The 26,649-nt window shown below is 42.0% G+C and overlaps 1 protein-coding gene across 1 annotated transcript; it reads left to right on the forward strand.

The window, feature by feature from the left end:
• On the forward strand, positions 1–26,548 carry si:dkey-21p1.3 (collagen alpha-1(XI) chain). Its single transcript, XM_046301393.1, has 40 exons — positions 1–196; positions 947–1,091; positions 3,020–3,184; positions 3,854–4,049; positions 8,307–8,408; positions 8,755–10,269; positions 11,025–11,078; positions 11,288–11,407; positions 11,590–11,628; positions 11,853–11,906; positions 12,033–12,086; positions 13,310–13,417; positions 13,523–13,576; positions 13,908–13,961; positions 14,186–14,230; positions 14,367–14,420; positions 14,512–14,556; positions 14,659–14,712; positions 14,796–14,840; positions 14,930–14,983; positions 15,156–15,200; positions 15,314–15,367; positions 15,484–15,528; positions 15,819–15,875; positions 16,051–16,158; positions 16,268–16,321; positions 16,417–16,470; positions 16,599–16,643; positions 16,840–16,893; positions 17,091–17,135; positions 17,276–17,329; positions 17,426–17,479; positions 18,707–18,760; positions 18,859–18,912; positions 19,040–19,093; positions 19,221–19,265; positions 19,362–19,406; positions 25,897–26,004; positions 26,115–26,168; positions 26,280–26,548. The coding sequence occupies exons 1-40, from the start codon at positions 1–3 to the stop codon at positions 26,340–26,342; spliced, it is 4,299 nt and encodes a 1,432-aa protein (XP_046157349.1). The 3' UTR covers positions 26,343–26,548.
• The last annotated feature ends 101 nt before the right edge of the window (positions 26,549–26,649 follow it).

A 26,649-nucleotide genomic window follows, 5' to 3' on the forward strand; every position in this document is an offset into this window, starting at 1 on the left:
ATGGGCACTGGAAGGGAACCTGGAGGGGTTGGCATGGCTGAGACCTTGCTGTTTCTCTGGGCAGGACTAGGTCTGTTTGGGGCTCCGGGAGAGGGAGCTTCTCAGGATGGTTCCTCACACGGGCTGTGCCCTGTCCAGCCGGGACCAGAGGAGTATGGGGGATGCAGGGGAGACCAAACACCAGCCCTGGCTAAAGGTGAGTAAGGCATCCCAGGATAAATGGGATCTGGTCATGGCAGCAATATATTGTATGTATGTTTGCATGTTTTGTGTACTTACTGCAATTGATACTGAAGGTTCTGAGATTATTTTTGATACAGAATTGTGATAATTAACTACAAAAGAACTGTAACAAACATACCTGTGTTTAGCAGGAAGGTGTTGTTTTGTGTAATGTGTTCCTTCTTCGTTACTATAAACATGCCAACTTCACCAGAGCCATATATCTATATATCCTTATTGTTCTGGCTTTCGCCACACCGTGCCGTCATAGAGCCCCTTAAAATAGGCAGAGAGTTGGTCCATATCAAACATGGGGTTTGCTCTCATGCTTGGGGAGATTCCACCCAGACATTCCATACTGGCAGCAGGTGAGGCTCCAGGCTTTGATCTCACAGAGGGCAGCCAAGTTCTCTCTTCTCTAGGTAGACACAGCAACCTGTTCCAATTATCAGCGGCTAGTATCTCACCTTGCCCTCACAGTGGCTGGCCAAACAGATGTGGGAGAACATGATCACATACAGCTTATTTTTAAACTAACTCATGAACTCTTATGTACATCAAAGTCCTGCCCTGATCAGTTTGTTTCAAATCCATTGATTGAGGTGATGATGAATACAGTACTGGCTGATGAATTCCTAACATTCATTTCAATCAAAGTTGGGTATTGCCACGGCTATCAATTCATACCCTGTCTCTGAGATGCGTGTTTTGTTCCCTTTTCTAGAAGTGGATCTGTTGGACCTCTTGGACATGGTTTCCCCAGACCACTACAATGTCTCTACAGCAGAGGATGACAGGGGCTGCTTGGCCTACGAAATCGGACAATACGCCACCTTGTTCCTCCCCACACACACAGCGTTTGGCTCTCAGTAAGTCATATAGATAAACAGCTTGTGGAAATGGTAACCAGCGAGCTGATGTAATGAGAAAAAAAAATCAAATAAAATAATGTTGAGTTTGAAAGCATTGATGAAATACCTTTCTTAGGGCTGCAATCCCGTTAAGGTGATTGATATGACAACAGCCGGTGAAAGTGCAGAGCGCCAAATTCAAACAACAGAAATCTCATAATTAAAATTCCTCAAACATACATGTATCGTATGCCATTTTAAAGGTAATCTTGTTGTTAATCCCACCAAAGTGTCCGATTTCAACTAGGCTTTACAGCGAAAGCACCACAAACGATTATGTTAGGTCACCACCAAGTCACAGATTTTTTTTTGCCATTTTTCCAGCCAAAGAGAGGAGTCACAAAAAGCACAACTAAAGATAAAATTAATCACTAACCTTTGATGATCTTCATCAGATGACACTCATAGGACTTCATGTTACACAATACATATATGTTTTGTTCGATAAAGTGCATATTTATATAAAAACATTCTCAGTATACATTGGCGCGTTACGTTCACTAGTTCCAAAAACATTTGGTGATATTGCAGAGAGCCACATCATTTTACAGAAATACTAATTATAAATGTTGATAAATACAATTGTTAAACATGGCAATATAGATATACCTCTCGTTAATGCAACCGCTGTGTCAGATTTTTTTTCAATTTTACGGAAAAAGCAAACCATGCAATAATCTGAGTACAGCTTTCAGATAACAAAGCAGCCAAAAAGATATCCGCCATATTGGGTAGTAAACAGAAGTCGGAAATAGCATTATAAACATTCCCTTACCTTTGATGATCTTCATCAGAATGCACTCACAGGAATCCCAGTTCCACATTAAATGTTTGATTTAGTTCGATAATGTCCATCATTTATGTCCAAAGAGCTACTTTTGTTAGCACGTTTGGTTAACAAATCCAAAGTCATGAAGTGCGTTCCCTAGTTGCAGACGAAATGTCAAAAGGTTCCGTTCCTGTCCGTAGAAACATGTCAAATGATCTATGCAATCAAGCTTTAGGATGTTTTTAACATAAAACGTCAATAATGTTCCAACCTTCAGAAGTGCGATGGAACAGAGCTCCCTCTCATGTGAACGCGCATGGTCAGAGCATGGTCAGCTCATGGCAGACCTTACTCATTCCCTTCTCATTCGGTCCCACTTCACAGTAGAATCCTCAAACAAGTTTCTAAAGACGGTTGACATCTAGTGGAAGACTTAGGAAGTGCAACATAACCAATATCCCACTGTGTATTCAATAGGGGCTGGGTTGAAAATTGACCAAACTCAGATTTCCCACTTCCTGTTTGGATTTCTTCTCAGGTTTTTGCCTGCCATATGAGTTCTGTTATACTCATAGACATAATTCAAACAGTTTTAGAAACTTCAGCGTGTTTTCTATCCAATACTAGTAATAGTATGCATATTTTGGCAACTGGGACTGAGGAGCAGGCAAAATACTCTGGGCACCTTTCATCAAAGCTACTCAATACTGCCTCTGCAGCCATAAGAAGTTCATTTATTGGGTAGATGAGGAAATTCCCTTTCGATGAATTGTCTTGCTCTCAAGGTTGAGATTATGCTTTGGTGCTGAACCTGAAGTTGAATGTTGACATGTCAGGCACTAAAGCTGAATTAATTTGCCAGCGTTGTGGTAAACTTTGCATTGGCTTGTGAAACTGGTCTGGATGGACCCATTCGTCACATTGCTTCTATGTGTTTAAAGGAAGAGTATACCCCTTACCCTGTCTGAAACATAACCTAAATTCAATTTCACTCCACTTGGAATGCAAAATAGCCTTATTTGGCTTGCTAATTTGCATCAGTAACAATTGTATAGACAAGACTGTCAAGTGTGTTTCTGCTTGATGATGCAGTGAGCCTGATGTGTGTATGTGTCAGGTTTTCAGATGAGTTGAGCATTGTGATGAGGCTGAGGCTAGGGGGGCTGTGGGTGGAGGAGAGGAGCCTGCTAGCGGTACTGTCAGAGGAAGGGGAGGAGTTGCTACAGCTGAGATTGGGACCTGGACTCCTCACCTTCATCAGTACCTGGAGTCGCCATTACGAGTGAGACAGCACCAACATATACATTACATGTGCCGTGCTCATGGACACACACAGTCACCAAGTTATTGTTACGCATTGTGTATTTATTCCTCGTGTTATTATTTTTTTATTTTCTCTCTGCATTGTTGGGAAAGGCCCGTAAGTTAGCGTTTCACTGTTAGTCTACACCTGTTGTTTATGAAACTTGTGACAAATACATTTTTATTTGATTTCAAATTTGATTGTATTATATGTTATCCTCACACCACGGGCTATGGCTGATGATGTTGTAATACATGGCATTAGAATGGTTGGTATACCAAATACTGTGTGTCCTATTACAATGTTATGAAAGTCCGTTGAGCGTATCATTTATTTTGCACTTAAGAAAAAGTTCAATGACTAATTCTACCTGACATAGACACTGTAACTCAGGGGTTGGCAACAGGCACCCAAGTAATTTTTTGGGGCCCCCAAAGTTTTTAGTAAAATTGCAGTGTACAAATGATTTGAATTATTTTCCGGAAACCCCAACCATTTTCTTCGACAAAAATCAGCCAGCGGGTGAATCTAGTTGCTTAATCCTGCTGTAGCTCATAGGAACAACGTCCTCTGCAGTGGAGTGGCTCTGTACCAATTGTCTATACTGATCCACCACACCTCTCTTTCTGGTCCCCCTCCTCTGGGCAGGTTCCCAGCAGGCCTCCTGTGGGATGGCGAGTGGCACTGGCTGGCCCTGTCTGTCTCGCTGTCCAGACTGGAGGTGTATGCTGACTGCAGCCTGCTGGAGAGTATACCCTGGAGGAACTACCCCGGCCTGGAGGTCTCCACCCAGGGTCTCATTCTGCTGGGAGGGGCCACCCAGCCCCACCACACACCCTTTACCGTAAGCCCACTGCCTTTCTGACCCCCGTGCTACATTCCTCACATTGGCCCCAGTCCTCCTCCCACCCCAGGGGAATAGAGAGGGTTGCACCAGGGAGGAAGGTTGGCTCAATATGAAGTTCAATGGCACAGAAAAAGGTTTGGCTTGATTGGACTAATCAGTACCCACTGAGCACACACTGGTTTGTGCCATTGAATCAATGTTGTTTCCACATTATTTCAATTAAATTAGTTGAACCAACATGGAATAGGCATTGAATTGACCCAGTGATTTATGCTGATTAATCATATCTTCTGGTGGAGTTAGTAATATTACGTTATTATTATGTTATTTTACTAATTAACTTGTCTTATTTGAACTGATATTGCTCTTGATGATGAAACTGTTTTACAAAGCATTTAATGCATAATTTGAATTTTGTCCATTTGAAGCAAATGAATAAAATTAACATTTGAAGATGTTCAGAGCTTCTTTTTTGAATTTCATATTGGCCCTTTGGGTAGTTCTACACAGTTAAAGCTCTGCCTGATAACATATTAAAATCAATGGAGAACCATCATCATATTATATTTGGTGGTCCTGTATGGCTTCTCTAAGTGTGGATACAGGCAGGTGTGTGGTGTCGGTGGTCTCTGAGTCCAGCCATCTCAGGAGACATCCTTCATCCTGGCCCACGTCAGTGACAAGGCCTCTATGGGTGACGCTGCTGCTGTCTCACTGATGCCCTGCCTGTATAAAACCTCACGTCTCCCCTCACTCTGTCCTTCCCTGCACAAAGCAGGACTAACACACACCACACACACCAACAACTAGCACTGCCGTCTGAAAATAATTGACCAATGCATATGGAATATACTGATGTTTACGCGTAAGAAGATCCCTGGTGGATACTGACATGACTGTCTGGAGCTACACACTGTACATAGGAAGTGGACCTGTCACCTTGTGAATTTGTTGCGTGGCGATTGTCTGCTGTGGTTGAGGGCTATTTTCCGGTCATTCCGTCACTGCTATGGTCTGTGTCTGTGGGAGCCAGCCTAGAACTGGCCCTTGTCCAGGGAGGGGTCTGTTCTAGCACTGCACTGGGTGCTGAGTTAAGTGTGTGTGTGAGTGAGAGGGGGAGACCTGTTCTTACTGCAGTCAGAGGGATCAACCGTCTGTCAGCTCTGCAGCGATGCAGGGCCCTGCCGTGATTCTGCTGCTACTCAGCTATGTAAGTCCACCTCTGCTATTAGCTCTATGGGGTACATTATGGGCTAAGGGAAGAGCAGGGGATTCTGTTGATTTGAAATGTAGTTGTTATGGATTCTGCTTGAATTCTGGTTCTTCTGTGCTCGACAGTAGTACCTCACATGTAAAGTAAGAGACAAGTGCTGTAAGAATTATAATGCAATACTTTTTAAAAATATAATACAAGATTGGACAAGATTGTTGTGTTTTGCTTTCTTTTGTTGTGTTAGGAGGATTGTTCCTGGTCACATGCAACATAGGATGAAGGCCCAGTACTAACAACTTACTAAACCCTTTGGATCGAGTTATTTCATTTTTAATCAGCCTTCTCCCAGTACAGCATTGCTTGGTTATTTTTTCTGGTTTTCTGTAAATGCAACTGTTAGTAATTACTTGCCCCTGCATCGTCATGTGGTGCGTACACAGTGTACAGCCTGTGGCTGGAATATGCCCTGGATCTGTGGATCAAGCCTGAGGCCTTTTTACATGTGCATGAGAGCAGATGACGGACAGAGAAGATTTTCACATTTGCAAGACAACTCTCATAAATCGTTGGGTAAAAATTGGCCTCTTTGCGGTGGCAAACCCAAGACCACAGTCATATCTCGGTACTTTATGTAATAGTTGCCTATGCAACAAGTAATATTATACAGAATGAGTGTAATATTATGATGTAATACAGTCTTATTCTGTCTTTGGCCTTGACATTCAAGTGAAAACAGGGATAAACTGAGAGGCCTGAATATGATTGAGTTCTTTGTTCAGTGAAAAGTGACATCTCAAAGGCAACCTAATGCATTCGAGAGTAGATACTTCAGTTGTTTTGGAGGTTTTTTGCATGTATTTCCACACTACTTATACACTCTATGATTTAAAGTTCCAATCACTGCTATAGCTGTTTGACATGTGAAGACTCAGATAGTGGTGTCCCTGACAAGGCCTCTCCTCCACATCAATGGGACTTGTTTTGTTTTCAGCCGTTCCCATTGGAGACTAAGTTGACCTAAATCACTGCCCTGGTCTAATTGTAGACCATTTATGGTTTGGGGGGATGATATCATTCCGTTAACTCACCTTTAAAAAAAATGTTTTCCCCTAGTTTGACTGCATTTAAATCAGAGACAGACATATATGAGAACGGACTGCACTCTCAGAAAAAAACAGTATGATTAGGCTACAGTATTAATCCCTGGGGCACAAAAATATCAATATATGGGTGTGCCTTCAGAGGTACAAGGTGATATGAGTATCTTCAGAGATATGCATATGATCTCACATGGTACTGTTATGTACCTTTTAGGGTACATGTGCGGATAGTCTAGTATAATGTTACATTTTTGGACTATATTTGGATTATAAAAGTACAACCATCACACATTCTAAAAAAAGTGAAGGTAGATTTCTGGTTCCCAGGGTGGAGGCGTGGTTAATGGGGGCGTGACTTTCAGGTAGTTATTTTTGGCCACCCGTGAATGGACGTATTGTAGCAGTTAAAGTGGTCTATGGTTATGTTAATTAAAGTTTGAGCATGTCTGCTGCCAGTTCTGAAGTCTTTATAAAGAGCATGTGACAATAAAGGGCTGTAATTCATATTGTAGTGACATTAACACAACACTGAGAGGCATTGTCTTGAGGTACAGACCTCTTTGTGTAATGGTTAAGGTGTTGAAAATCGCTGGACTCAGGTTTGAGTCCCGTTTGGGGCTACCCCCCAATTCGCTCCATTGGTGTCGGAAGTGGGATGGCGGAAATGTGTGTGTTTGTGAGGGACTTGATATAGAGAAGAGGAACATTTTTGCCACTTAAAGGAACAAAAAGCTTTGTTACTGTGGTGGTGCCCTAAAAAGGCACATTTGTACCTATTCTGAAGATACGGTTTTGTACCTGTGGACTATATGGTATACTATTGGCATATTTAAGGTACAATCTGCAAGGGTACAACTATATACCTATAAGTAAATGGTACAATGGACGTACCTTACAGGGTACCACTACAGTGACAAGCATTTGTACCCCTTTTAAGTACAATAAGTGTGGGATGGGATGGAGCTTGTCTGAGCCTTGTCTAGACAAACATGTGACTAGTGAAAGCTGCCACAGATTCATGGCGAGGCTCTACTTCCCAGCTGCATGGCAGTCGGCTTCTTACACAGGGTCACAGGGCCCAGGAATCAGGATCAATGCTACTTGACCCTAAGTGGACCCATGGAATAACACTGTCATTGTATGACATCATCAAACAAAGGCCGCCAGTCTGACCGCAGTGTCAACACTGTCTGAGACCTGTCCTGTCCTCCCTGGCTAGGTCATTGACCCAAAAGTTCTCACTCAACTTTGTTTGAATACATGCCACATTGTGGAGTACCACGTGATTGATGAGATTGTCTGGTATCTGCTCAGATTAAAAAGACAGTTAACAGCATTTCCCCCCCAAAAGAACACATCATTTAATGAAGTAAACTTAATTTATTGATCATATCAAATGTTTTAGGCTGTCATTAATTATGTTTAATGAGCCAAATATTATCTTTCCCAAGTTCTCTTGGTTCAGGAATTGAGCTGCTGGGATTGCTGTTTTTGCCTGTTATTTTAGTATTTCAGGTAATATTATTCATACCAATTGATTTCCCCTATTGAGAAGATGACATTTTTTAATTTACTTTTTATTGTGTAGCGATTGCCTCATGGGCCATAGATTTTGCCCAAAGCTCTCATGCACGCCGTCTGTTGTATATATGATATTCCATCTGATTTGTTTTATAGCTAAACATTTCCCATCCTCATCATTGTTTGTGTCACAAGGGAAACCAATAGATCTCTACACTGGGATCAATAGCCAATGTGAATACATACCGTATGAAAAATGAGCATTCAATTACAGTTTTGCAAAGACATGAATGACAGCTTCCAAATGATTTGAAAAAAATATTACACAGACAAATCTGAGATACAAGGTATTGGTCCAATGCTGATGATTTGAAAAAGGCATTGATAGCATGTTCTATTGTTTGGTTGATCCATGTCCAGGGCACCATACAACAGATGACCTTCATAATGGGTGATCCTACAGCAGCCAGACAGCACTGTCAAGACTACAACTCCACCTGCATCCCTCACACAGACAAACAGGTATGGTCCACAGGGTCTATAGCAGGTGTAGGGCTTAAACTGACCATCAATAATGCTATATGTAACTGATAAGAATAATGTTTTGTTCGTGTGACACTAATGCTTGGAATTTTAACTTCACCACAATTCCATGTCTGTCTGTTCGGTGGCTCCATAGGGTCATGAAAACAGTCTGCGTGACAGTGCAAGGTTTATGAAAGAATAATAACCTGTATTTGAGGGTGGTCTTCTTTTAAGCACACTCTTTTCTTTACAGGCATATAACAATCCTGCTTAGATTCTTATTTTTAAGATGGACATGAGAATTAACATCTTACATTCGTTTTTATTTCAACTTATTTTCCAGGAGAAAGTGATTTTAGCTGCTGAGAAGGTGCTTGGTCGAGTTGCGACCAGGGCAACATTCAGAGAAGAGTCTCATGGACCCAGGCTGAGAGATCAGACTGCAGTGCAGGACACAGCCAAGAACACTAACCTATCAGCACAGTCATTGCCATCTGTAAGAGCTCAGTCAGTGCCAGAGACACAGAGAAAGACAAGGATAACACCTGAAACAGACAAATTAAAGCTCACTCAGAAGATAGGATGGCTGAATGAAACTTCCACACTGCAGGATGATAAAGCAGCAAAGATCACTAGAAACAGAACAGTATATTCACAAACCGCTGGATCTCTTCATCAGCCAAACCAAACCAATACAGCCAGAGATGTCTCTGGCATGAAAGGTGTAGTAGTACCATCTCAGACAGTGGAGACAGCCATTCTCAGTCCCACTGCATGGTCAGAAAACCCCACTGAACCAGCCCTGCTGATCCAGGAGTCAGACAGTGATGGAGAATCAATAGGCTCAGGGAGAAATACATCAGTGAGGTTAGATGATTTACAGATCCCACCTGAACCCAAACAGGGCTTTGGGCCTACAAGACAAACATGGTCTTTAGAACACACCATAAAACCCAACCTTTTGGAATTCAAGAAAATAGATGCGGAGGAGCTACTGAGGCAGGCTGTGATTCCTCTGCCTCCAGTGCTACCTCCAAATAATAGCACTGTCACAGGGAGAAAGACAGCACTAGAGGCAGAGGAGCCTCTGGGACAATCTCCAACACATCAAAACACCACTGATATCACTTCCACATCAACAGGTGACAAAGCTTCAAAGAGACAAAGGGGCCAAAAGACTGTGACAAAGACTTTGACAGATTCTGGACAAGTCATGGAGAAGGGGGATAAAGTTTTATCCCAGGAGCCACCCACAGAGGATCTAGAGACAGACACAGAAACAAAGACAGAGTTCGAGTCAGCAGAAGAGATGGACACAGAAACAGAAATGGAAGAAGTTGATGAGGACAATGATAAGGAATTAGAGACAGAGGAAACAGATGTAGGCAACAGAAAGTTGGGACACGACATCACTCAAGTCAACACAAGGCAGTTTAAAAATAATGGGGGAGCCGTCAAAACTGATGTTCTAACTGAGCTCATGTCCCCGGAGCCGAGAGGATTAGAGCGGGAACTGCCGCCTACCCCTCTGCCTCCTGCCAGTGTGCCAGGTAAAGTACACAGCATATGTCCTTTGACACAGTACCCTCACAGCATGCACCCCTCAGACTCTCTGTGGCCCGAGTTTTACTTCTGTTTCCTCAGAGACACTGAGCAGAGAGGTCAAAGGGTCATCGCCATGACAGTAGGGGCAAGGACTCAACCTCTGACACAGGGTCTGTCTCTGAAAGCTCAGAGGATGCTGTACGAGTCCAGGATGAACACCCTGTCCGTTCCTGTCGTTTCAGCCAATCACCAACCAAGACACGCACTCAAAGAGCGAGGGACAGCCTATAGACCGGAGCTTCGAGTGCAACAGGTAAAAAGTTCCACTCATACTCACCGAGATGCACATCACACTAAAGCAGAGGCATGAACACTTTAGCTGGCTAAAGAAAATATTTGTGATGGTTTTTATAGCATGTTTTGGGGAGTATCGGCACGCATTTGAGGATTACTTTGGAGCACGTTTCAGCATATTTTCCTGTATTTCTCTTCTAAGTTTGTTTGAATGAGCAGAGAAACATTTAACATGCACACATGTATCCTTGAATGTACAAACACCATTATTTGCATATTGTTCAAGAACATCCTTCAAGCAATGAAACTATGGCGTTATGAAGGGGCATAGCTGTCTGAAGACCTTCATATGAAATTGAGTTTGCATTGAGCTTATTGAATTAAGCCTAGGGTGGTGGAGGAATGGGGTCATTTAAGTGTACTAGCAAAGCCCTACAGATGGGATTTGGTCCATTATGCTGCATATATATAGAAATTACCCATATTGAAAGCGGGTGGGGATGCTGTTGATCAATCAGTGTGGCCGGTGGGAGTCTTTTGCCCAAAAATGTAAGCAAGACACATGCCTCCTCCAGTGGTAGGTTTTGGAATTGCAGAATTTAAGCACTCATCAATACCAGTACATTAGCAGTGGGCATGCAGTCATTGCAAACAACTTCAATGGTAATGGAATTAAATGATAATTCATCGTAATTGATTTACAAAAGTTTTACTTCATGTATCAAGACATTATACATGAAAACAGACACTAATGTAAATGGTCTGTTTTCCCAGGGACTTCAGGGCCCACCTGGTTTGACAGGGCCACCTGGACCAAAAGGGGATAAAGTATGTGTTAACTTTTTCACACAATATCTACTGAATCTAAACTACTCATAGTGACACATATGATAATTCTGTTGCCCACTATTATTGGGTGCTCAGTATTATTTCTAAAGTGTGCTGTGTGGATTCCTATTGACATACAGGTCTGCATGCAGATGTTTCCATATTGTGGAATTTCTTAAAACACTTAAGTGTGTATTGTCTCCTGACAGGGCTACGCTGGCGGGATGGGCCGGACTGGACGCACAGGTTACCGAGGCCCCATTGGTCCACCAGGGATGCCCGCCATCGTAGTGTTCAAGAGCTCTGAGGAAGAGTGGGAGGCCTTCAAGGTGCTGTTATACTGTGTTTCATAGTACACGACAAAGGCTATGTCAATGCATTCTTGTTTGGTTGAGTGATTATAAAATGTGATTATATTTCAGCATAAAGCCATTTATTATTGAACCATTGCCCAGACCTTTGATTTCTTATTACTTCTTTAAAAGATGTGTGTACTGTTGTTCTCTTGCAGAAAAAGACATTCTACAAAAAGCTTGTTGCAACTTGGCCGGTAGGTGATCTCAGCTCTATATCAGTAGTTTCTAGGCAGAAACAACTAGAAGAATATGCCCTTTAGGTGGCAGTATAGTAGCCAAATCATAGGCGTTTAAATCACAGCTTATTGTCAATGCAGAATATCAAGTAATTTATTGCATCATATCAGAAGGAATATAATTTAGTATTTTGAAATGATTACCCAGTCTATGTACTGTATGTGCGGTTGTTTATCCTCAGAGATTGAAGGGCCCTCCAGGGCCCCTTGGCCCCCCTGGGGATGCTGGACCTCCTGTGAGTAAATGTATAACTGTATACTGTATGTCAGTATCCCAACATTGCTCATTATTAGACTCTACTGATTGACACATCACTCTCATAATGCTTGTTCACTGACAGAAGAGATTGTTTGTATTCCAGGGACCCCCGGGAATTACTGGAAAACAAGGACGAAAAGGAGATGGAGGAAAAATCGTAGGTATCTCCATTTTATCTGAATATGATCAGAGTCTACACCGAGGCATAACTTGTTTTGCCTGTGAGTTGAAACTCAGTCAATGATATGTGGACACGAGTGGAAATGTAATTATAGGCATGTGATCACCCAAATAAATTATAGATTCATTCCAATTGGCAGTTCCAACCATGAGAACACAGGATAAGTATCTGTTAAGCGTGTCTATACGGTATGCTGAATGTAGCTGTTAACTACAATTACTTCAACTCTGAGATCTTAAAACAGAGCAGTGAGGTGAAGCTAACCCATCTGCTGTTTCTATTCTCCCTCCTCTGCTATCACAGAATGTTAACAACACTGAAATAGGATCACAGGATGCTGTTAGATGAGTCAGATGACTGCTTCCACACTCCACAGTATCATAGCAACACCCACTTCAGGCAACAGGTCAACGCAGTGCTCTCATTAGCATTCATTGGAGATCTGAGCCCAAAAACCACATACTGCTTTTGCTTTCAGCACTTCTGTTTGTGAAGCAGCAGCACTTGAGCATTTCCAGTGAGTGCCCAGGGCGTCATTAGTATAAGTGTTAACAGCACCTTAGCGCTTGAGCTCTTTTTCAATGATCATGCGTCTGAAATGCATCACCGCTAAGTGTTGCTCTTTTTGCCTTGGCACACTGCTACTGCTGTGAAGCCCAGTAATGCAAAGCTGTCCCAGACAGACGGTGTCAATAGTGGCACTACACAATGGCAGCAGACTGGGCAAGCTGTCCACATCTGATTGCCAGTGAACCCAGCTGACACACTGAAGCAACCGCTTTCACCACAGTGTTACCTCAGCTGTGACACAGAAAGTGCAGAAAGCTGTTGTTCCGATTGTATACAACACCACTATCGGGGTTGATCATTATCTGCTAGTCTTGTGTAGCCAGACGAGACGCTGTACCCTCGCATTTGTTCTGCATCCTGGCTAGAAGAACTTGGAAGCCTGTCACACGAGGCTACTTGTCTGCTAACCAATGAGGGGAAGCCACCCAGTGAAATCTATACTGGCCATTGACGGAATGAACTACTATACAATTTAATTTTTAAATTGTGAGGGTCGCTTTCAGTCTTGAACTGGACTTATCATGGCCCTTGGGCTGCATGTTGTCTGCCATTATCATTGGCTATAGGATTGAGCACACTGAGTCCGAGACTGAATTCCTCATCTTATGCCCTCCGTGTCTGTATTCAAGGGTGGTCCTGGACCACCAGGGATGCCCGGGCCTCCAGGAAGAACTGGGAGTGATGGGTTTGATGGTATAAATTCTGATGATGGCCCTGCAGGACCACCTGGGGAACAGGTAGGACACATTTAACAAAGACTGAAGAGTTTTCATGTGTTATACATCAATAGAGACTGTTCCAGTGTCAGTGTTGTTGACAGAGCTCTCTACTTGTACTAACAGGGTCTCCAGGGTTACAGAGGAGAGAAGGGCAGCAAAGGGGAGCTGGGTGAGTGGGTAAGAATGGCTAGGACTTCTAACGTTATGTAGATTATATCTTAGTTTGACCAATAGAAACACATTAGATATCAGTGGACAGATGACAGACACTCAAAGTAAATGTTTTAAGCAGGGCAAACTTATTTACTGTACTCTGACCATGAAAGTTTCATTAGTGACTGGAAATTTCAGCACTGCCAGCTGCAGTATATGCCGTCAAGCTTTCCATCGATTGGTTGTGCAATAAATCCCTGCAGGGCCCAATTAAGAAATGTTTTGTAGGCTAGACATTCATACCAGTATGTCTTGCCACCAATTCTTTGTAACAGTAATTCTGTGTATTGTTAAGGGTTATGAAGGAGAACTAGGACCCCAGGGAAACAGAGGCCGGAAAGGAGACAAGGTTAGACTGAGTGTCTTGTTTTCATGGAACTAAATGTTCTCACACTTGAGTCTTTTTCCTCACTGGTTCCGGAGCTCTGCTGTGAACGCTAATTTTCATTCCAACTAATCCCAGATTGATATCGGTTCAGTTCAATGAGCAACCCAATCACACATTGAGGGATTCATTTGAAGTTCATAATGGGTTTCAACATGAATTCTAACTTGTGTCTTTGTTGTTGTCAGGGGAATAAAGGAAACCGAGGGCTCATAGGGATCACTGGATACATAGTGAGTAATACCTACCTTTGAATATTGCTATTTCATCAGATACGATACATCAGCTGTTTTATACTGAACCCTCATGTTAAGTATGAACATGTGGAAGTATGTTGAGTGTTTAAGTTGTTCTTTTCATGCTGTGTAGGGAATACCTGGAGCCAGAGGACAACTGGGCTACCCGGGAACATCTGGACCTCCTGTGAGTATATTAAAACAGTTACAACACAGTTATTTACCCATCTTCTGAATAATGTCTGCACTGTCTTGAGAGAGTATTTTCTGTTATTAAGGGAGACATCGGTGGCATTGGTTTTGTTGGATCACCAGGCCCTCCTGTAAGTTATTCTGCTTCACTCTCAATTGGATAATATGCTCTAAAATGAATGTCAACCAAGTCACCCAAGCTGCTTATATGAACCTATACATCTCCTTTTCAGGGCAAAATGGGGCCAAGAGGGCCAAAGGGGGTACCAGGAGTCAATGGACCACCAGTAAGGACACATTTGAGCATGATATTGTAGCTATTGAGCCACATGTGTCAACAGCCCTGTCTAATCTCTCTGTCTGTCATTAGGGCCAACCAGGTGAGCGAGGCCTAAGGGGACCACTCAGGCCTCAGGTGAGAATGAATCTTCCTGAATTGAAAGCTGAATTGACATCCAGGTAAATGTACTTGTCCACAATTCATATTATTGTCTCTCATTCCAGGGAGAGCCAGGTCCTGATGGGATTGTTGGATTCTCTGGCGTTCGTGGACCTCAGGTAGAATCAGATGTTTTTTTCCTCACTCTCATTGATTTGATCATGCTACATTTACTCACAAGAGAATATGCACAATACATACATCTGTGCCAGTGATCATAGACCATCATCAATTCACATTTATTATCTTATTATTATTATTATCTTTATGAAGTTTTGAATGTGTCCACAGGGTAAAACAGGTGCAGATGGGCCTACAGGTCCAAAAGGGGATCCCGTGAGTATCAATCAAGGCTGAATCATTTATTTTTTAAAGCATTTATGATGAATGTTTCCATAAATTTGACTTGTAATCTACAATCTTACGCAATCCTTCATGTTTTTAAACAGGGTGACGCAGGTGATGAGGGAAATATAGGAGAATCAGGACTCTCTGGGCTTCACGTAAGCACACATTAATGTACACGTAAGAATTGAAAACTCAAAGCAATGTATTTTATTAAACCAATTATACTGAAAAAGTAATTCACAAACTTGGCCTGTTTTTTCCTTCTTATCAGGGAGCCAATGGCAAACCAGGAAAAACTGGACCCTCAGGTGACCCAGTAAGATTACTTAAAGCAATTTCTTTATTTTGTATTGAGTTGATATCTAAGTCTTAAGTATTTAACAGTAATCATGTTAACACTATAAGGACATGTAGTTTTGTCCCACAAAGTAAAAATTTCATGATACAGTAGTCGTTTCTTCCTGTCCCTGAAACTTTACTTACTCTGAAAATGTTCTGTGCGGGTTTTCTTACTAATTCATATTCCCCTTCATATCCAACCGCCTAGTACTAACTGTGTAACTGTCTTTGTCTGTCTGTCTGTCCATGTTCACCTTCCTCCTGTAGGGGATCAAAGCATCTAAGAGAAGTGACAAGGGTGACCCAGGATTTAAAGGGGACCAGGTGAGTGGACATTATGCACATGGCTAACATTACTACATACAGTATAGAAGTTGCTTTATGTGACCCTACTCTTCTGTCAGACATGACAGTTGTGTATTTGCTTGCATCTGTTAGCAATTGACCTCCTTCCATCCCTTCACTGTGCATTCATTTACTTGTCCTCCCCGATGGGCAGGGTCGACCCGGGCCTCCAGGTAAAAGAGGCTTTAAAGGCAGAGGAGGAGCATCAGGGCTGCTAGGTAATGTTGGACCAGTGGGGCCCCCTGGATTTCCTGGAACCACAGTAAGTAGAACCTCTTTAATCTGGTCACTGCAAAGTACTGTAATATCATTACACCTGTTCAGATCACCATATCCTGATGTAATGGTACTTTACCTTTCTGTTTCTTCAGGGTTATGATGGAGTCATTGGGGAGAATGGTAAGCAGGGAAAAGATGGGCCAAAGGTAAGAGCAGTCTGGAGGTGGAGCTAACATACCTTGTACAGTACTTATCCAGATTGACTATTGTATTTTAAAAATCCGTCCTTCTGTCTTTGCAGGGTGGCAGAGGTCCTAGCGGTGGGCCAGGCGTTGTTGGACCTAGAGGTGATAAGGTACTAGAAGAGCTTGCCATTTCTGTTGCTATCTGCCACTTATTAATCTTGTAACATCGTTTTGATCTCAGTGATGCGTACCAATCCAGTAGGAGATGTACTGATGCTGTTGTTTGTTGGTTTCTCAGGGGCGAGAAGGTCGAGTAGGATTTGCCGGTTTGCCAGGGCCTTTTGTAAGTGGGAATAGCATAGTCTTCATTTACGAGACAATTCAGAATGATCAAGGTCAAGGAATTATTGACTTTCATCCATCATACAGTGGTGAAATACTATTTTTTACCTTGTTTCAAGTAAACGTGATCACAGATTTCTGATTTTAGATGTGACTACCAGTTTTACTATGGCTTGATGTGTCTGTCCTGTCCACAGGGAGAGATGGGGAAGTCAGGAGAGAGAGGAGCTGAAGGAGAACCCGGTATTAAGGTTCCTAAGTACCTACACTTCTTATTCTGTCTATATCGTTTCCTGCCATCATCAGTTGAGAAAAATGCACTCACACCAATGATCTATACACCAGACCATTGAAGAACAGATCTGATGTTATAACATGGTATATATTGAGACCGTTCAGTATGTTTGAGGTCTTGTTTTCATCTAACACTTGGATTTGAATCACACAGGGGAGGACTGGAATTCCAGGAGTCACTGGACTGAAAGGGCTGAAGGTAAAACTTTTATTTAAGGATGCAGTTATTTTCACTCCTTGCCACAACTGCACATGTACATATTACTAAGGAGGGCCAGAGTTCAGAAAAGTGCAATGGAAGAGAACATGAAAACAGAACAATTGTCTTTCTCCACTCAGGGACTTCAAGGCTATCTAGGAGGTAGGGGACTGGATGGAACACATGGACCCCCGGTAAGATCCCATCATACTGTATGTGTCCTGTGCCAGAGATGGTCCTGTGTTTATTTCAATCACAGGTGTGGTTTGACCATGATCCCTGTCCTCTAGGGACCCATCGGAGGAACTGCATCTGATGGGGATACTGGATCTACTGGCCTAAGGGTAGGTATTCTACAACTTCAATTATTATTTTCTATTTTGGGATTTTTGGTCATTTTTTGGGACTACTTGACCTTACAGTTTTGATACACTATATATACAAAAGTATGCGGACACCCCTTCAAATGAGTGGATTAGACTTTTTCAGCCCCACCCGTTGCTGACAGGTGTATACAATCAAACACACAGCCATGCAATCTCCATAGACAAACATTGTCAGTAGAATGGCCTTACTGAAGAGTTCAGTTCCAACAAGTCAGTTCGTCAAATTTCTGCCCTACTAGAGCTGCCCCGGTCAACTCTAAGTGCTGTTATTATGAAGTGGAAACATCTAAGAGCAACAACAGCTCAGCCGCAAAATGGTAAGCCACACAAGTGCACAGAACGGGACCACTGAGTGCTGAAGTTTGTAGCGTGTAAAAATTGTCTGTCCTCGGTTGCAACGCTCACTACCGAGTTCCAAACTGCCTCTGAAAGGAATGTCAGCACAATAACTGTTCGCTGGAGCTTCATGAAATGGGTTTCCATGGTCGAGTAGCCACACACAAGCCTAAGATCACCATGTGCAATGCCAAGCATCGGCTGGATTGGTGTAAAGCTCGCCGCCATTGAAGTCTGGAGCAGTAGAAACGCGTTCTCTGGAGTGACTCCACCTGCCCAAATCCATAGTACCAACTATAAAAGCTGGTGGAGGAGGAATAATGGTCTAGGGCTGTTTTTCATTGTTCAGGCTAGGCCCCTTAGTTCCAGTGAAGGGAAATCTTAATGCTACAGCATACAATGATATTCTAGACGATTCTGTGCTTTCAACTTTTTTGGGAAGGCACCTTTCCTGTTAAAGCATGACAATGCCCCCGTGCACAAAGCGAGGTCCATACAGAAATGTTCTGTTGAGATTGGTGAGGAAGAACTTGACTGGCCTGTACAGAGCCCTGACCTCAACCCCATCGAACACCTTTGGGATGAATTGGCACGCCGGCTGCGAGCCAGGCCTAATCGCCCATAATCAGTGTCCAACCTCACTAATGCGCTTGTGGCTGAATGGAAGCAAGTCCCCGCAACAATGTTCCAACATCTAGTGGAAAGCCTTCACAGAAAAGTGGAGGCTGAGATAGCAGCAAAGGGGGGACCAACTACATAATAATGACCATGATTTTGGAATGAGATATTTGACGAGCAGGGGCCACATACTTTTGGTCATGTAGTGTATATTTATATATGATTTCATAGGGAATGGTGGGGAAGACTGGGGCACCAGGGATTCAAGGTCCAGTTGGGAAGAGTGTGAGTATTGTACTGTTCTTGGCTATACACACTAATTTACAACAGGCGATGATAAAATGATCATACTGACCAAGCATGGGGATATTATTTGTCAACAGGGGGATTCTGGTGGTAGAGGGATCACTGGTAAGCCAGGAAAGCCAGGAGTCAGGGTAAGTCCACGTTACCCCATAAACATTCCCTAACTCTTTTACTTAGCCATGTCTGACAAAGCAGTTGTGTTTGTCAGTGTATCAGCACAATCTTTTTTGTCAGTTTGTTTTACCATCCTTTACATAGGGTGCCAAAGGTAAAGAGGGTCAGAACGGCCTTCTGGGAAATCCTGGCCTGAAGGTACTGAAATGGACCTCCTAAAATACAAAACATTGAAAATTGTTTCCCATAAAGCAATAAAGGAGTTATAAACTGTTTAGTAATACTATAGTGTGGACATAGCTTACTGACATGTTGATTTCGGAAGGGAAACAGAGGTCAAGAAGGTTCGAAGGGGAAACGTGGAAGTCCAGTAAGTGTCAAATTAGTTCTATTCTCAGAGCTTTATAAAGTGTGTCTGACTGAATCTACATGGAGACTCATGACATCTTCACACATTGTGTTTCAGGGCGTGCAGGGATTGACAGGGATACAGGGATACAGAGGAGCTCCTGTAAGACTAAGCCACATTTTAGTCATTGCAACAGGGGCCATTTTTCTTATATACATGGCAATTCAAAAGTTTTGGTCACTTAGAAATGTCCTTGTTTTTGAAAGAAAAGCCCATTTTTGGTCCATTAAAATGACATCAAATTGATCAGAAATACAGTGTCGACATTGTTAATGTTCTAAATGACTATTGTAACTGGAAACGACAAATTTCATTATGGAATATCTACTGTACATAGGTGTACAGAGGCCCATTATCAGCAACCATCACTCCTGTGTTCCAATGGCACAGTGTTAGCTAATCCACATTTTTCATTTTAAAAGGCTAATTGATCATTAGAAAACCGTTTTGCAATTATGTTAGCACAGCTGAAAACTGTTGTTCAGATTAAAGAAGAAATAAAATGGGCCTTCTTTAGACTAGTTGAGTATCTGGCACATCAGCATTTGTGGTTTCGATTACAGGCTCAAAATGGCCAGAAACAAATAACTTTCTTCTGAAACTTGTCAGTCTATTCTTGTTCTGTGAAGTTAAGGCTATTCCATGCGAGAAATTGCCAAGAAACTGAAGATCTTGTTCAACGCTGTGTACTACTCCCTTCACAGAACAGAGCAAACTGGCTCTAACCAGAATAGAAAGAGGAGTGGGAGGCCCCGGTGCACAACTGAGAAAGAGGACAAGTACATTAGAGTGTCTAATTTGAGAAACAGACGCCTCACAAGTCCTCAACTGGCAGCTTCATTAAATATTCCCTCAAAACACCAGTCTCAATGTCATCAGTGAAGAGGCGACTCCGGGATGCTGGCCTTCTAGACAGAGTTGCAAAGAAAAAGCCATATCTCAAACTGGCCAATAAAAAGAAAAGATTAAGATGGCAAAATAACACAGACACTGGACAGAGGAAGATTGGAAAAAAGTGTTATGGACAGACAATTCTAAGTTTGATGTGCTTCGATCACAAAGACGAACATTCGTAAGACACAGAAAAAATGAAAAGATGCTTGATGAGTGGTTGATGCCATCTGTCAAGCATGGTGGAGGCAATGTGATGGTCTGGGGGTGCTTTTGTGGTGGTAAAGTGGGAGATTTGTACGTGGTAGAAGGAATCTTGAAGATGGAAGGCTATCACTCCCTTTTGCAAAGCCATGCCATACCCTGTGGACGGCACTTAATTTCCTCCAACAACAGGACAATGACCCAAAACACAGCTCCAAACTATGCAAGAACTATTTAGGGAAGAAGCAGTCAGCTGGTGTTCTGTCTATAATGGAGTGGCCAGCACAGTCACCAGATCTCAACCCTATTGAGCTGTTGTGGGAGCAGCTTGACCATATGGTACGTAAACTGTGTCCGTCAAGCCAAATCCAACTTGTGGGAGGTGCTTCAGGAAGCATGGGGTGAAATCTCTTCAGATTACCTTAAAAAATTGACAACTAGAATGCCAAAGGTCTGCAAGGCTGTAATTGCTGCATATTGAGGATTCCTTGACGAAAGCTAAGTTTGAAGGACACAATTGTTATTTCAATTAAAAATCATTATTTATAACCTTGTCAACATCTTGAATATATTTCCTATTAATTTTGCAACTACTTTCATGTATGTTATTATAAAAAACAAAGACATTTCAAAGTGAAACCAAACTTTTGAAGGGTAGTGTATATACAGTTGAAGTTGGAAGTTTTACAGTGCCTTGCGAAAGTATTCGGCCCCCTTGAACTTTGCGACCTTTTGCCACATTTCAGGCTTCAAACATAAAGATATAAAACTGTATTTTTTGTGAAGAATCAACAACAAGTGGGACACAATCATGAAGTGGAACGACATTTATTGGATATTTCAAACTTTTTTAACAAATCAAAAACTGAAAAATTGGGCGTGCAAAATTATTCAGCCCTTTACTTTCAGTGCAGCAAACTCTCTCCAGAAGTTCAGTGAGGATCTCTGAATGATCCAATGTTGACCTAAATGACTAATGATGATAAATACAATCCATCTGTGTGTAATCAAGTCTCCGTATAAATGCACCTGTACTGTGATAGTCTCAGAGGTCCGTTAAAAGCGCAGAGAGCATCATGAAGAACAAGGAACACACCAGGCAGGTCCGAGATACTGTTGTGAAGAAATTTAAAGCCGGATTTTGATACAAAAAGAATTCCCAAGCTTTAAACATCCCAAGGAGCACTGTGCAAGCGATAATATTGAAATGGAAGGAGTATCCGACCACTGCAAATCTACCAAGACCTGGCCGTCCCTCTAAACTTTCAGCTCATACAAGGAGAAGACTGATCAGAGATGCAGCCAAGAGGCCCATGATCACTCTGGATGAACTGCAGAGATCTACAGCTGAGGTGGGACACTCTGTCCATAGGACAACAATCAGTTGTATATTGCACAAATCTGGCCATTATGGAAGAGTGGCAAGAAGAAAGCCATTTCTTAAAGATATCCATAAAAAGTGTTGTTTAAAGTTTGCCACAGACCACCTGGGAGACACACCAAACATGTGGAAGAAGGTGCTCTGGTCAGATGAAACCAAAATTGAACTTTGTGGCAACAATTCAAAACGTTATCTTTGGCATAAAAGCATCACCCTGAACACACCATCCCCACTGTCAAACATGGTGGTGGCAGCATCATGGTTTGGGCCTGCTTTTCTTCAGCAGGGACAGGGAAGATGGTTAAAATTGATAGGAAGATGGATGGAGCCAAATACAGGACCATTCTGGAAGAAAACCTGATGGAGTCTGCAAAAGACCTGAGACTGGGACAGAGATTTGTCTTCCAACAAGACAATGATCCAAAACATAAAGCAAAATCTACAATGGAATGGTTCAAAAATAAACATATCCAGGTGTTAGAATGGCCAAGTCAAAGTCCAGACCTGAATCCAATCGAGAATATGTGGAAAGAGCTGAAAACTGCTGTTCACAAATGCTCTCCATCCAACCTCACTGAGCTCGAGCTGTTTTGCAAGGAGGAATGGGAAAAAAATTCAGTCTCTCGATGTGCAAAACTGATAGAGACATACCCCAAGTGACTTACAGCTGTAATCGCAGCAAAAGATGGCGCTACAAAGTATTATCTTAAGGGGGCTGAATAATTTTGCACGCCCAATTTTTCAGTTTTTGATTTTTTAAAAATGTTTGAAATATCCAATAAATGTCGTTCCACTTCATGATTGTGTCCCGCTTGTTGTTGATTCTTCATTAAAAAATACAGTTTTATATCTTTATGATTGAAGCCTGAAATGTGGCAAAAGGTCGCAAAGTTCAAGGGGGCCGAATACTTTCGCAAGGCACTGTACATACAATTGCTGTATGTTGTATGTCATTAAAACACATTTTTGGTTAACAAACTATAATTTTGTCAAGTCGGTTAGGACATCTACTTTGTGCATGACAAGTCATTTTTACAACAATTGTTTACAGACAGATTATTTCACTTATAATTACTGTATCACAATTCCAGTGGGTCAGACGTTTACATACACTACGTTTACTGTGCCTTTAAACAGCTTGGAAAATTCCACTAAATTATGTCATGGCTTTAGAAGCTTCTGATAGGTTAATTGACATCATTTGAGTCAATTGGAGGTGTACCTGTGGATGTATTTGAAGGCCTACCTTCAAACTCAGTGCCTCTTTGCTTGATATCATGGGAAAATCAAAAGAAATACCTGAAGGTACCACTTTATCTGTACAAACAGTAGTACGCAAGTATAAACAACATGGGACCATGCAGCCATCATATCGCTCAGGAAGGAGACACGTTCTGTCTCTTAGAGATGAATGTACTTTGGTGCGAAAAGTGCAAATCAATCCCAAAACAACAGCAAAGGACCTTGTGAAGATGCTGGAGGAAACAGGTACAAAAGTATCTATATCCACAGTAAAACGAATCCAATATCGACATAACTTGAAAGGCCGCTCAGCAAGGAAGAAGCTACTGCTCCAAAACCGCCATAAAAAAGCCAGACTACGGTTTGCAACTGCACATGGGGACAAAGATCGTACTTTTTGGATTAATGTCCTCTGGTCTGATGAAACAAAAATAGAACTGTTTGGCCATAATGACCATTGTTATGTTTGGAGGAATAATGGGGAGGCCTGCAAGCCGAAGAACACCATCCCAGCCGTGAAGCATGGGGGTGGCAACATCATGTTGTGGGGGTGCTTTGCTGCAGGAGGGACTGGTGCACTTCTCAAAATAGATGGCATCATGAGGCAGGAAAATTACGTGGATATGTTGAAGCAACATCTCAAGACATCAGTCAGGAAGTTAAAGCTTGGTCACAAATGGGTGTTCCAAATGGACAATGATCCCAAGCATAGGTCCAAAGTTGTGGCAAAATGGCTTAAGTAAAACAAGGTCAAGGTATTAGAGGGGCAATCACAAAGCTCTGACCTCAATGCCATAGACAATTTGTGGGCATAACTGAAAAAGCGTGTGCGAGCAAAGAGGCCTTACCAACCTGACTCAGTTACACCAGATCTGTCAGGGGGAATGGACCAAAATTCACCCAAGTTATGGTGGGAAGCTCCTGGAAGGCTACCCGAAACATTTAACCCAAGTTCAACAATTTAAAAGCAATGCTACCAAATACTAATTGAGTGTATGTAAACTTCTGACCAACTGGGAATGTGATAAAAGAAATAAAAGCTGAAATAAATCATTCTCTCTACTATTATTCTGACATTTCACATTCTTAAAATAAAGTGGTGATCCTAACTGATCTAAGACAGGGAATTTTTACTAGGATTGAATGTCAGGAATTGTGAAAAACTGAGTTTAAATGTATTTGGCTAAGGTATATCTAAACTTATGACTTAAACTGTACCAATAATCCTGAATATTTACACTTCTGGTCAAAACATTTGGAACACCTACTCATTCAAGGGTTTTTCTTTATTTTTACTATTTTCTACATTGTATAATAGTAAAGACCTCAAAACTATGAAATAACATATATGGAATCATGTAGTAATCAAAATAGTGTTAAACTTCAAAATCAAAATATGTTATAGTTGATATTCTTCAAAGTAGCCACCCTTTACCTTAATAACAGCTTTGCACACTCTTGGCATTCTCTCAACCAGCTTCATGAGGTAGTCACCTGGAATGCATTTCAATGAACATGTGTGCCTACATAAAAGTTTATTTGTGGAATTTCTTTCCTTCTTAATGCGTTTAAGCCAATCAGTTGCGTTGTGACAAGGTAGGGGGGGTATATAGAAAATAGCCCTATTTGGTAAAAGACCAAGTACATATATAGCAAGAAATCTCAAATAAGCAAAGACAAACGACAGTCCATCATTACTTTCAGACATGAAGGTCAATCAATCCGGAGCATTTCAAGAACTTTGAATGTTTCTCCGCGCAGTCATAAAAACCATCAAGTGCTATGATGAAACTGGCTCTCATGAGGACCGCCACAGGAATGGAAGACCCAGAGTTGTCTCTGCTGCAGAGGATACATTTATTAGAGTTACCAGCCTCAGAAATTGCAGCCCAAATGAATGCTTCAGAGTTCAAGTAACAGACACATCTTGACATCAACTATTCAGAGGCTGTGTGAATCAGGCCTTCATGGTCGAATTGCCTCAAAGAAATCACTACTTAAGGACACCAATAAGAAGAAGAGCCTTTATTGGACCAAGAAACACAAGCAATCGAAATTAGGCCAGTGGAAATTTGTCCTTTGGTCTGGAGTCAAATTTGGGAATTTTTGGTTCCAACCGTCGTGTCTTTGTGTGACGCGGTGTGGGTGAACGGATGATCTCTGCATGTGTATTTCCCACCGTAAAGCATGGAGGAGGAGGTGTGATGGTGTGGGGAGCTTTGCTGAATACACTGACTGTGATTTATTTAGAATTCAAGGCGCATTTAACCCGCATGGCTACCACAGCATTGTACAGCAATACGCCATCCCACCTGTTTTGGGCTTAGTGGGACTATCATTTGTTTTTCAACAGGATAATGACCCAACACACCTCCAGGCTGTGTAGGGGCTATTTTACCTAGAAGGAGAGTAATGGAGTGCCGCATCAGATGACCTGGCCTCCACAATCGCCTAACATCAACCAAATTGAGATGGCATATGTGGGAACTCCTTCAAGACTGTTGGAAAAGCATTCCAGGTGAAGCTGGTTGAGAGAATGCCAAGAGTGTGCAATGTTGTCATCAAGGCAAAGGGTGGCTATTTGAAGAATCTCAAATATAAAATATATTTTGATTTGTTTTACCCTTTTTTGCTTACTATATGATTCCATGCGGTATTTCATAGTTTTGATGTCTTCACTATTATTTTACAATGTAGTAAATAGTAAAACATTAAGAAAAACCCTTGAATTAGTAGGTGTTCTAAACTTTTGACCGGTAGTTTACTACACTGTCCAAACACCCTAGTTTTAGCACTAGACTAGAGCATGTCGTGTTAAGTACTTGATTTCGGAGTTTATGTTCTTAATGGTGTGTATTGATCTTATTTATACAGGGCATAGCAGGCAATATAGGACCATGGGGTGAGGTGGGCCTCCAAGGGCCACCAGGGGACAAGGGGCCCCCAGGATTAGTTGGGCCCCGTGGAGTTGTAGGTTACCCAGTAAGTTACCTTGACGATTTGATTGATTGCTGTATTCTCAACGATTGTGGGGCGATTGACATTTTCTTTCATTTTGATATCTTCACATTGTGAATGTCCTTAAATTCTAGGGTAAAGATGGACCACAGGGAGGTATTGGGCCATTGGCAGACAATGGGGATAAGGTACAACTATACTCTATACTACTGTATATTCTGTCATTATCCATGTCATTGGGGCATCAGCTGTATCCAGTGTCTTTTTATAATCCTCTGAAATATCCTGTGTTTGTGCAGGGGTCCAGAGGAGCTATCGGACAGAAGGGAGTTGCTGGTGTCGATGGTGAGGAGGTAGATTGATTATACTGTATTGATTATTTAGTCATTCTATTTATTCTAAATCTAGATTTGGTCATCCAAAATACAGGCATAACATTTTTGACTAAAGAGTCTGATGTAAATCCATTGATCCTCAATGGGTAAAGACAATGATTGCATAAGAAGGGACAAGTGTTGCTGTGCTTTAGGGCCCGACTGGATTGTGGGGTCCAATGGGGCCACCAGGACTGAAGGGGCTACCGGTGAGTATCACAGGATTTATTAATCATGGTTGACAATAACTGTGATATTCAACCGACAAAATGATCAATATGACATTTGAATATAT

Source organism: Oncorhynchus gorbuscha, linkage group LG15 (genome assembly GCF_021184085.1).
Source record: "Oncorhynchus gorbuscha isolate QuinsamMale2020 ecotype Even-year linkage group LG15, OgorEven_v1.0, whole genome shotgun sequence".
NCBI lineage: Eukaryota > Metazoa > Chordata > Actinopteri > Salmoniformes > Salmonidae > Oncorhynchus > Oncorhynchus gorbuscha.